At 39.4% G+C, this 13,259-nt stretch overlaps 1 protein-coding gene across 1 annotated transcript in view; it reads left to right on the forward strand.

Annotated features, from left to right (window-relative positions):
* Positions 1-13,259, forward strand: part of arhgap10 (Rho GTPase activating protein 10) — a 104,976-nt gene that overhangs the window by 28,828 nt on the left and 62,889 nt on the right. The window contains exons 2-3 of the mRNA XM_083538681.1: positions 6,596-6,691; positions 7,818-7,879. Coding sequence (XP_083394807.1) covers positions 6,596-6,691; positions 7,818-7,879 — 158 coding nt within the window. The remainder of the gene's footprint in view (positions 1-6,595; positions 6,692-7,817; positions 7,880-13,259) is intronic.

Raw genomic sequence — 13,259 nt, forward strand, 5'->3', positions numbered from 1 at the left:
GTCAAAGCGCATGGGTAGCTATGATACCACATCACTGAAAAAGAGAGGGTTAAGGGCATTGCTCTAGGACCCAATAGTGGCAGATTAGACTTTGCTGGGGCTTGAAACCCCAACCTACCAGTTAGTAACCCGAAGCTTTGATGCTGAGGTACCACTTCTTGGTACTTCTTAGGCCGCTGCCTTGGTCTCGGTTTTGTGTTCTTAGCTACAACACTTTTAACCATAGAACGGTTAAAAATTTTTTTTGTCTTTTTTGTCTTTTGTTTTGTTATTATAATTCTATTCAATAACTGAAATTTAGTACTTTTGTATCTACACAGTATATACAACAGTATTGGGTCACCTAGTCGTGAGTACGGTATGTGATTTTTGAGCATTGCATTCCACATTTAGTCCCAATTTGCTCTTATAATTCCCTCCACTCTTCAGGGAAGATGTTCTACCAGATTTTGGAGTGTGCTTATGGATATTTGTGTTCATCAGCTACAAGAGTATGACGAAAGGCAGGTACTGATGTAGGTGAGGAGACCTGGGGTGCAGTCAGCGTTCACATTCATGCCAAAGGTGTTCAGTAGGGATGAGATCAGAGCTCTATAGCAGGCCACTCCAGAGCATGTAAACCAGATCTTCAAAGAGCTCACTTTGTGCACATGAGCATTGCCATGCTGGAACAGGTTTGGGTTCCAAAGTTCAACATCTTAAGACGTCTGCCTTCAGCTTTGTGAAAACCGTTCGGAAAAGAACCACATATAGCAGGAAAGGTCAGGTGACTCAATACTTTTAGCAGTATAATGTATATTGTAATAGTTCTATGTGGTTATTTATATATTTTAGTACAAAGTGTACTTAAGCAATCTGAAGAAAAGGTGCATAGTATTATATAGTAAATTATGAACTCGTTTTTTTGTTTACAGTTTAGTGTGTATTCTTTTTTTTTTTCATGCATCAGTACTTACTGTTACTTCCCTTTTCTGTCCCATCTTGTCTTATTTGTGTATAGTCGCTATGTCGAGTTCTGCATTATAGTAGAATGGAACTATTTAGCGGCCTTTTAACTAAAGTGGACCTTTTACAGATTCAATCGTTTAGTATCATCTTCCACTGGGGTTCTGGCTCATGTTGTCCTCTCAGGAGATGAAGAAGTTGATAAGGTTGCCCTACAGTAAACCTACACAGAAAAATGTAGAATGAAGAACAGCTTTACACACTCTTGACATCTGGACAGTTTATTTTTTTTCCAAACTATCATCTGAATTACTTTGCCATGCTTCTTGAAAAACCTGCTAAAGATGTTCTTCACTAGTTGTACAACCCAGGGCAGTTCAATAGGATTAAGGTGCAGTGACTGAGCAGGCCATTCCATCATAAATAATACTCCAGCTGACTGTTTGCTCTCTAAATAATGCTTACAGAGCTCGGACGTAGTTGTGCTCTATAAATCATGGAAGTCGGTTCAGATGAGCCGCAGTCCAGATGAAATTGCATGGTGTTAAAGTATGGAATGGCAGCCATGTTGGGTCAGGATTTCTTTTACCTGGAAGAAGTCTCCAACCTTCCCTGCTCTAAAACAACCCCAAACTATTCAGCTTTCTCCTCCATGTTTGACATGTTTGACTATGTCTATATTGGGCTCATCTCTCCACAGAACTTTCTTCTAGTCATTCACTGTCTAATTATTGTGGGGTTATTTTGCCTTTTTTCAAGCTTGTTGAATATTAAATGAACAAAGTGAACATGAATGCATCTCAAAAAACTATTAAAGACTAGCTGTTTCCACAGTTTTGACAGGTGCTGTAAATAATCTGCTACATTCTTCTTCTCCTGTTTAGTTTTTATTGCATCTATGGTATTATGTAACTCAGCCACAGATGCTGACATGGCATAAAATCTTTACTACTATTACTACTATACACCAACCAGGCATAACCTCCTGGCCACCGATCAGGCGTAACGTTATGACCACCTGCCTAATGTTGTGTTGGTCCCTTTTGCTGCCAAAACAGTCTTGACTCTTCGAGCGTAAACAACATTAACTTGTTCAGTAATTTGGGCTACAGGAGCTCGTCTGTTGGATCGGACCACACGGATCAGCCTTCGCTCCCCACTTGTATCAATGAGCCTCAGCTGCCCACGACCCTGTCGCTGGTTCATCACTGTTCCTTCCTTAGAGCACTTTTGATAAATACAGGCCACTGCAGACCAGAAAACATCCCATAATAACTGCAGTTTTGAAGATGCTCCAACCCAGTCATCTAGATGTCACAATTTGGCCCTTGTGAAATCCCTACACTTGCCCATTTTTCCTGCTTCTAACACGTCAACTTTGTGGACAAAATTTTCACTTTGCTACCTTATATATCCTACACACTAAAAGGTGCCATGATGAAGAGATCATCAGTGTTATTCACATAATCATAATAATATAATGTCATAATGTTATGCCTGATCAGTGTATAATGGTTGTTTGTGTAGTGTTATTTAGGTACTGTACAAGTAATTTTTGCTGTAAGTAGTAATTACAATTTTACTATTTGGTGAGTTACTAAGAGTTCCTATTAATAAAATGAATTCGTTTTCTTTTCTCTCAGGATATGTATCCAAAGTAATTTCATTTAATGTGCAAACTGGTCTTGTTACAAAGGCAGTGGTCTCATATACTGAAGTAATTGTTCCTTTTTCTGCTTGCGCACTAACATTCCTAACCTCAGCATAGTAAATACTGCAAATTCTGTGTGTCTTAATTCCCATGGTGAGTCATTTGCGCTTTTTCAGCCACACCTACCTCGAGGAAGCTTTCCGACAAAGTAGGAAAATGCAATTCCTGCCTTCACTCGACAGCATAAATCAGTTACTGGAGACAGACTTAACTCTTTAGCACAGTGGCATGGCTGAAAAACTCATGTAATGGCAACCCTTAATGCTGTATCTGAACTGTTCTCGTTAAAGAATCCTGATTTGCAAACCATCCAGGTTCAAATGACCATGTAATACATTTCAATTGCAGGTTTTTTTTTTTTTAAACAAATGTCTACTGCGAGCTTCTTTTCATATTTGGACGCGTGAATCCCTTCTCTCTCAGTTCACCGAGCAAAACCCGAGTCGTCGGTTATGAAACCCAGCACAGCCTTGTTGCATGTTGCAGCATGCGTCAGTGTGTGCAGCTGTGATCTAAGATAGTGTATATAAATGGAGACGTTACCTCACACACCATGAAGAAAAAAACAAAACAGCTTCCTGCAACTTCTATTCTGAGACCGGGAGGAGAGGGCCGGAGCTCTTGAAACTATTTGTCAGCTGTGTTCTGAGGGTTACACACTGCCCAGAATCTGCCACATACACACTGGTTGATTTTGGTTTAGAGCTTTTCTCTTAGAAGGTCACCACTCTGGAATTATGGGTCTTTTTCACAGCAAAGTGTACACTTTTCTCTTCAATAGTGGGCTTATGAATAGTTTGGCTGTTGAACAGTTTAGCTCTGCATTGCACTGCAGATTCTCCTCAGGATTCTCTTTTTGGACACCTGTCTTTTCCAGCCATATGTGGTTCCTCCCCAAACTGTTAGCACAAACACAATTAGAGGAACACAATTGTATAGGACGTCTCTGAATGTTTGTAGCCTGAAATGTTCCCTTTACTTGAACTAGGAGACCAAAACCTGTTCCAGCATTGCAATGTCCATGTGCACAAACCCAGGCAAGGTACCTGACCTACGAACACTAAATGAATCTCCACAAATATCCACAAGGACTAGTGGAACATCTTTCCTGTAGAGTGTCCATATAGGGTACATCAAATCAGATTAAGATTTTACTGTATAGAACAAGTCCCAAACCTGTTCTAGCATGACAATGCTCCTGTGCATTAAGCAATCTCCATGAAGATATGGTATGTAAAGTTGTAATGTGAAAGAACTGAACAGAGCCCTGAACCCCTTATCCTAACACCTCATCCATCATTAAACTGAACATCAATCCTTACAGCCACATCCCAAAATGTACTCGAATGCCGCCCCAGAAAGTGGAGCTTATTATAAAATAAATCTGCAATGGGATGTTTATGAAGCACATTTGCATGTGATGGTGAGGTGTACACAACTTTTGAAGCCTGAGAAAAAGTGCTATGCTAGCAAGGTGTAATCCACAGGTCATCAGCATAAACATGAGCATAACACTGCTTCTCTGAAAAGGTCATAGTTTAAAACTTATACCTCACAATTTGTGAAGTAAACTCCTCCTCATTGCTTGGATTCTGTCAGGAAAAAAAAGTGTGTATATGTAAATATATGTATGTGTATGTATAAATGTGTTTGTATATGTATGTATGTGTGTGTGTGTGTGTGTGTGTGTGTGTGTGTGTGTGTGTGTGTGTGTGTGTGTGTGTGTGTGTGTGTGTGTATATGTATGTATGTATATATAAATAAATAAATAAATAATTGGTTGTAAAGAACAGCTCATTTCCCAGAGCTCCAAGCTGAAATTACTGCGCAGTTGGATACCACTCATAAATCTCATCTTAAAATACTCTATTTGTTTCTCTCATGCACCCCCTCATGGGATGTCCGCAATAACGGGATCACCCCTTGGGACTGTAAGGATGGATAATGTTTCCACAGTGTTACCATTGCTGGTCTTTTTCACACAAAAAAAAATGTAATTTTGAGTCGTATCATTGTGAAACACTGGAGTTTTACAGGTCAGTACAGTGATGGACAAAGTGATTGTGTGCAAATAGATCAGTTTTGCTGGAATTGACTGGAATTTGACTGAATCTTTTTCACAGTACTGAAAACAGAGCCACAAATCCTCCATTAGGATTGACAGTCACAGAGGCCAAATGTTCAGAGACCATATGGGGGATATAACACACTCAGTTTTAGACAATCTCATGTTTATCTCGAGTACCTAAAGAGCAGTGTTGCATCCTTCATATCTCCAAAGAGTCTTTAGTTTCATTAAATTTATAAACCAAATATACAGCTTTACGCTCATCTTCCGAACCCGGCCGAGCTCCTGGAGGCGTGCTGTGGGCGGAGCTAAGGAAACTATGGGAACAAACAAACACACACATTTGCGAAACTCCGTTGCTGTCGTGGAAAACAGATGCCATCCACTGTTTATGTAACGCTGACTCTTTAGGAAGCTGAAAAAGGTTTTTCTTCCCACACATCCAAAAACACACTTTTTTGTAGACATTTTTGTAGAGTCCTGAGAAGCTCTACCGACGACTTCTGGAACCGAATGAAGCGCGGTGATGGGTGCGCTTTTGCTCTCGGTCTTCTGGGAGAAGTGCTTATACAAGGAATTCCACCCTTCATGACGTCATGAAAGATGATCTGGAAAGAGTGTATTTGACACTCACCATGTTTAGCATGAGAATCCAACATTTAAACAGTTAATAACTCAGAATTCCTGAAATGTTATTACATCTCCCTTTAAAGAGACTTTACTGGATTTTTTTAAATCCAACCAAAAAGAACACTTTGAGATCCAATAGCTTGTAGAATCACCCTATGTAGCAATAATTTGAAGCAGACTCTGTGTGACACTTTTAGTTACATCATTGTGGAGGAATTTTGATTGACACTTTTTTACAATGTTGCTTCAGTTCATTGAGGTTTGTACGTATTTGTTGGTGCACAGCTCTCCTAAGCTTTCTTTAATCAGGCTGAGGTCCGGTCTTTGACTGGGACATTGCAACATTTTGATTCTGTGCTTCGTCAGACATTCTGATGTAGATTTGCTCGTGTGCTTGAGATCACTGTCCGTCACATGACCCAGTTTCGGACAAGCTTTAGTTGTTGGACAGATGGCTTCAGTTTTGGTATACAGTGGATTTCACTGCCAACTCAATGACTGTAAGCTGCCCAGTTCCTGTGGCAGCAAAATGAGCCCAATTTACCACCTCTTCACTCCAATGTCTGACAGTTGGTACTAGGTGTTGGTGGGGATATGCTGTATTTGGTTTTCGCCAAACATGGCGCTGTGCATTTTGGTCTTGTTTGTACAAAAAACATTGTTCCAGAAGTCTTGTGGTTTGTTCCTTATGCTGTCATGTGTTTTTTATAGAGAAGAGACTTCTCCTAGCAGCGCTTTTAAACGAACCATACTTGTTCTGTCTTTTTCTGAGTATTTTTCTGAGCATTGAACAGTCCACTTTTGGGCAACTGTCTTAAATGTTTTCCACTTGTGAATAATCATCCTCGGTGTATAACAATGAGATTTCATTTTTGTTTGGAAATGGCCTTATAACCCTTCCCAGATTGATGGGCTATAACCATTGGGTTTTTAAGATCATTGATGATGTCTTTCCTCCTCGGTGTAACATACAGCTGAATTCTTTAGGAAGGAAATTCTTCAAAAACTGCTAAAACTTTTTTTTTTTTTTTTTTATAAAGAAGTGGTCACACTGATGTTGCTGATAATCAATTAATTAAACCTATTAATTAAAGCCATGTTTCCTTTTGGTGTTTTCTAAATCATGCCTAACCCCCCTCTCTCTCTCTCTCTCTCTCTCTCTCTCTCTCTCTCTCTCTCTCTCTCTCTCTCTCTCTCTCTCTCTCTCTCTCTCTCTCTCTCTCTCTTTGTGATTATTTCAGAGCTTTCTCAGGCCCAGCGGAAGTTTGCTCAGTGTCTGGGCGAGTTCCAGTTTGAGTACATCGGTGACGCGAAGACTGATGATGAAAAGTGCATTGGTGAGAAAATATTTGAGAGTGATGATCTTTCATGATCACAGGATTACACCTTTTCTTTCTTTCTTTCTTTCTTTCTTTCTTTCTTTCTTTCTTTCTTTCTTTCTTTCTTTCTTTCTTTCTTTCTTTCTTTCTTTCTTTCTTTCTTTCTTAATTTCTTTCTTTCTTAATTTCTTTCTAATTAAAATACACATTACATAGATTTGTTTGTTGCTTTGTTTTGTTTTCTTTTTTCATGCTTTCTATTGCCTTCATATTCTTCCTATTTTATACCTGATTCCTGGTTACAGTGTCATTCCTTTGTTAGCTTGTATCTTTGTTTTTATTTTTTCTTTCTCTTTTCTCTAATTTCTTTAATAATTTCATTTAATTTATTTTTTCTTATTGTCTTTGTCTTTCAAGCCTTTTTTTTATTCTTCTTCAAGTTAAGAAGCTTTTATTGCCATTTCACCCATATGTATAGCTGACGCATTACACAGTAAAATAAAAGAATGTTCCTCCTGAACCATCGTGCTACATACAACAACTATCACAGAAAAGAGAAAACACAGAGCTGAGGACGAGTAAGTGTCCTCGCCACATAAAGTGCATCGTGTGCAACCTGGTGCAAACTGTACAAAGACAACGCAAGACAGTGCAAGACAAATACACAAAACACAAAATAGCACAGTGAACATTATAATTAACAAAAATTTAAACATTGCTCATTCTTCTATCCGTCTTTTTTCTTTCTTTTTTATTAATGACACATTCGGCAGTTTTGTTTGTTGCTTTGTTTGTTGCTTTGTTTGTTGCATATTTTCTTTCACTTTTTTCTCATTTTCATTATGTGGTTTTTAATGTCTATTTCTTTCTTGCTTTCTTTTATGTCTCCTCACGAATCTGTACTTTCCAAATCTCTAATCTTTCTTTCATCTCTGTCACTTTCAGCTCTCTGTAGTAGATGTACCGGTACTATAATTCCTGTTTGTGTTGGCATGTTTGCTGTGTTGCTTTTTATAAGGATGCGCAGATAAGATGCTTCAGGTAACAGGATTTCCCTCAAAACTAATTCACATGATGTCTTCCTCTTTTCTTGTGGTGTGTATGTGTGTGTGTGTATGTGTGTGTGTGTTTGTGTGTCTTACAGATGAGTCTCTGCAGGAGTTTTCTGCCTTCCTCAAAAACCTGGAGGACCAGAGGGAGCTGATGGTAGGCGTTCATCATCACTTAATCCGATGCTCTGCTTAAACACACATGTACACACACAAAAAACAGTCTCACGATTATATCTGCAGACTCGATTTACATTTTAAAAAAGTGTAAAGTTAAAGGTACCTCCTAAACACACAAACAAAATTTCGCATTCATCTTCAGTACTTCAGTAAGTGCTTTATATAGGACAGAGTTGCCATGGACACCGATCCTGGGGCAAAGCAGGAATTCATGGGAGTCCTAGTGAAATTTCGCATGGGGTGTAAGAGCACGGAGAAAACTGGATTACCCAGTGGAAACCGACACAGATACAGACAGCACATGTGATACTAAGCTAAGTGAAGCCCGTTGTTCGAGAAACACTTCACAAAAAAAGATTTCGACTCAAAGATACAAACCCTATGTCTACACTAGATGGACTAAAGTATTGGGACGCCTTACATTTCCACAAAGTAGACCACAGGGTTTAATTGTATAAGATGCCTTTGGATGCAGTACCATGAAATTTTGTCTTCACTTGAACTAAAAACTCGTTCCAGCATTGTCAGCTTAATGAAGATCTTAATTGGCCTGCTATAGAGCTCTCAAACCTATTGAACACCTGCGACTGCACCCCAGGCCTCCTCACCTCACCTACACTGTACCTGACTTAACAAAACCCTCATGGCTAAATCAACACAAATCTCTACAATTTAGTGAAACGTCTTCCCAGAAGAGTAGTGGTCACAAATTGTTGACTATATAGTGTATCTACGGTCCACATGCCCCCTCCTCCTCCATGCTATGGTCTTTTCCTTCCCCCTTTTCCTCCATTCGCATTATTCCCAGCACAGGCTCCTGCCTTGACCAGGACCCAGAACAGAGGTGAGGTGCTTGAATGAAGATGAATGAGGTTAGGGATGTTTATACATTTACAGTGAGATGGGCAGATCAGGGTCATGCCTCATATGAACACATGCTTAGGTTTTTAGATTTTGGTTTGTTTTATTTTTTACTCTAGGATGCTAAAACTAATCACACACAATCAAAGTGGGCACACAGTTTTCCACAGGAAGTGGGTTGCTTTGTTATGCTGCTGTTGATTTGCTGCAGGCTGGTATGAGTCTCTGCTGAACGCAGGTTCAGAGAAGAGTGAGTCAGTGTCAGTAGACTTTTCAGAAACTTTTTTAAAGCAAGTGATGTTTAGGCCAAAATGTAAGAAAATACCAAATATATTTCATTTTGGGTTCCTTGGAATAAAATTCTCGTGAATTAAATTAAATTTGACATTTTCAAAAATATTTTAAGCTGTTCCATTAAAATATGAACATCTTATTTTTCTTGCTTTCATTCTTATTTATTTATTTATTTATTTATTTATTTATTCATTTATTTATTTATATTTTGCTTGCTTGCTTATTTATTTATTTTATTATGGATTACTTTTTAATTCATTCATGCGTTTTTTTTTATATATTTTTCTTTTGTACACACACTATATGGACAACACTGTTGGGTTTCCAGCACAATGTGGATGCGGTAATATAAAAATGTTCTCTTTAATGGAACTAGACGACCCAAACCTGTTTCAGCATGAGCACAAAGCAAGCTCCGTGAAGATCTGCTTTATATGGGTTGGAGTGGAGGATCTCCTGCTATAGAGCTTTGATTTCAACCTTATTGAACACCTATGGGATGAATTCTTTTCATCCTGACTGCACATCCTCCTCACCCTACCTACATCAGTACCGGACTTTACTAACACCCTTGTAGCTGTGTGAGCACAAACCTCCAGAACATCTAGTGGAACATCTTACCAGAAGAGTGGAGCTCATTATAACAGCAAATGGAGACTAAATGTAGAATGTTTAAAAGGCACATATGAATCTTATATTCAGGTGTCCGCAAACTTTTGGCCTAACTTTCTTTCTTTCTTGGTCTGTTTATTCTTGATTTCTTGTTTATTTTAATAATTTAATTAAAATTTTTTTTTTTTTGTAAAATAATTTTATTTTTGCATTCCGATTTTTTTTTCTTGTTTCAATTCTTGAACTCATTTGCTTTTTTCTTGTTTCCCCTAGCAAGAGTGCATGATGTTCATAGATCACACCTATGATACACTTTGACCACAATATATCGATTATGCAACAGTTTAGTTCTTTATTATTTTATTTTCTAGATAAATAAACGGAAAAGTGTTTCTAAGAGGACACATAAATTAAAAATCTAACTGCAAATTCTTTTACAGATGATTACATCAAATCTATGCTCTTGATTTATTTTAGTATTGAGTATCAGATTGTTTGAGTTAAACTGCTGTTGCTTCCCCAGAAATGGCAAGTTTTATGGCTTTGTATTTCTTTATAACCCTCATTAAGTTTCTGTGTGTGTGTGTTCTGGATTTTTATCGCCGGGGGCTGTGTTGGATTCTCACTAGATTCGGGATTTGGACGACATCACTACAGCGTGCTTGTGGCCTAAATGTGTCATTTCGGTGTTCAGTAAACACAGTAAAGCCAGTTCTGGCCCTGCCCAAAACTAAACTCGCACCAGCTGTCTTGTTTTAAAGACAGATCCGGGCCTCCGCCCAATCACAACACAGCACAGAGATGATGTCATGCAGTACCATGGAGCACCAAAGGCTTGGCCGGGTGTGCAGGCTTGGACATGCTGAGACAAAGAAGACGAAAATGGATCAGGGGTGGAAAGAACCGAATAAAAAAAGTTGCATTATTGTTGAACGATTTGGGTCGATATTTTGGCGAAATTTGATTAGTCCTAAAAATGCTTCCCACTTATTTGCTTTCCGGTCAAGTTAATGCGCAGTGTGAGCACTAAATATGCAGTTTATCTTTATAATACCTGTAGTTAAATGTGTTATCTGGATAAGGATTGTGTATAATGAATATAAGAGGTTAAAGAAATGGGCATGTCTGCACACTGTACGTATTCCGTTCATGCTGAAAGAATGTGGCTTGTCCTTTTGAGAAATGTGCACAGATAAGAGAAGTTCAAGCTGCAATGGAGCTCAGAGTGATTTTTATGTGCCAAATTTATGTCAAAACTTGAACACTTTTTTTTATCACTGAAATTATCCAGTTTTGCTTGTACCTGCCTGGAGGTTCCTATTTGGCCAAAGGTGGACTTGAAACTGGTATCAAATTGATTTAAAAGTGGGGAAACTTTTTCATGGGGGTGGACGGGATTGATCAAGAGAATATGCAACACCGGATTGATTAAAAGTCTGTGGAAGCAAGCAGATTTGGAAAATAATGTCTGGAGGTCTGCTGTGGTCAAAATTGTTTTAGGAGCAGGCAGGAGTAAGGACGTGTGTCTGCAAGAGTGAACAGGAATACTTGGGGTTACATTTAGGAGCGGACAGAATTGGAAAGTAGTTTCTGCCCAGGGCATGCAGGATTGCTCAGAAAAGTCTGTGGAAGGGAACAGGACTGGTCATGAGTGTCTGCAAGATCATGAGGGATTGGTGAAGTGTGTCTAGGAGGGGACAGGATTTCTCAAATAGTCCACAGTGTCTGGTCACATGTGTCTTCAAGAACATGCAGGATTGGTCAAGAGTGTCTGCGGGAAGGCACACGATTTTTCCAGTTTGTTTGCAAGAGCATGTAGGATTGGTCAACAGTGTCTACAGGAGGGGACAGGATTGGTCAAGAGAGTCTACAGGAGGGGGCAGGATTGATCAAGAGTGTCTGCAAGTATGTCCAGGATTTGTCAAAAGAGTCTACAGGAGGGGACAGAATTGGTCAAGAGAGTCTACAGGAGGGGGCAGGATTGATCAAGAGTGTCTGCAGGAGGAGACAGAATGGTTCTAGTGTGTTTGTAAGAGCATCTATGATTGGTCAAGAGAGTCTGCAGGGGTCACTGGCTTGGTTCAGTGTGTTTGCAAGAGCAAGTTGGGCTTAACCAACACAAGTTGGGTGGGATTGGTCATGAGTGTCTACAGAAGTAGGTGGGATTGGACACAAGTCCTGCAAAATGATTGCTCAAACATTTGCATGAGCATTCAGGACTGGTCAACAGTTTGCAAGATCAACCAAGATTTGGACATTGTCTGCTTGTCTAGATTTTGGTTGTCAGGATTTTTTAAAACCAGGTATGATGCAGGATTCACAAGTCAGATTGTAATCCTACACGGGCACATCTCATGTTACCGTGTAATCTGACTGCTTTGACCTTCAATAAATTAATTAGTATTGTTTTTTTTCTGCAAGACTAAATTAATGATATCCATACCATGACCTATACATGGCAAAAAGGTTGATTACAGAGATACAACGTCTTCCACTCAATGTTGTCTGTAGATAAAAATTTGGCCAATACTGTATCTAAGTAAAGTACTAAAGACCTCTGGTGATAAAACTGTTTAGGTGGTAGATTAGCGGTTAAGGCATTGGACTTTCGATCTGAAGGTCATGAGTACAAATCCCAGCCATATCAAATCCCACATACTTCATCGAACCCACAGAGAAAGTTATTTCTTCGCATATCCCATCGATGTAGGAAGCAGGGGTTAGAGTGCAGAGTCAGCCATGTTACAGTGTCCCTGGAGCACAGACTGTGTTAAAGGCCTTGCTTAAGGGCCCCAAGACTAGGGCTTGAACCCCCAACCTTCCAATCATTTACCCAATGCCTTAACCACTGAGGTCCTACCTCCCCAATAAATCATCTTTTTCTTCTCTCGGTTGCTTCCATTAGGGGTCGCCACAGCGGATGATCCGTTTCCACACTACTCCGTCCTCTACATCTGCCTCTTTTAAACCAACTACCTGCATGTCTTCCCTCACCTTGGCCTTCTTCTTTTCCTCCTTCCTGGTGACTCCATCCTCAGCATTCTCCTACTGATATACCCCATGTCCCTCCTCTGCACATGTCCAAACCATCTCAATCTCACCTCCCTCACCTTGTCTCTAAAACATCCGACATGCACTGTCCCTCTAATAAACTAATTTTCTAATCCTGTCCATCGTCGTCACTCCCAACGAAAACCTCAACATCTTCAGCTCTGCTACCTCCAGCTCCACCTCCTGTCTTGTATTAGGTAAATGTAAGTCGCTCTGAATAAGGGCATGTGCCAAAATGCCATAAATGTAAACTCACTTAAAATGACAGGATTTTTGTTGTGGCCTATAATTGTGCTTGATGTTTTCAAATGGCTCATGTATTTTTTTGTCCATTACCTTATTTGAAGAATTTATCAGCTGTCTTTGTTTGTCAAGGCAGTCCCTATGAACAGAGAGCAAATGTAACGACTTTTCAAGAATGTAATTTAGTTTTTGTTTATTTCAATGCATTTCAAATCCATTTGGCCTCCTTAGTCGATGTGTCGAATGCATTTTGATTACTTGTTCACTAACAAATTTTCTTATAATACCTGTCGTCT

This window comes from Silurus aristotelis, assembly GCF_946808225.1.
Source record: "Silurus aristotelis genome assembly, chromosome: 4".
In the NCBI taxonomy this organism is placed as follows: Eukaryota; Metazoa; Chordata; class Actinopteri; order Siluriformes; family Siluridae; genus Silurus; species Silurus aristotelis.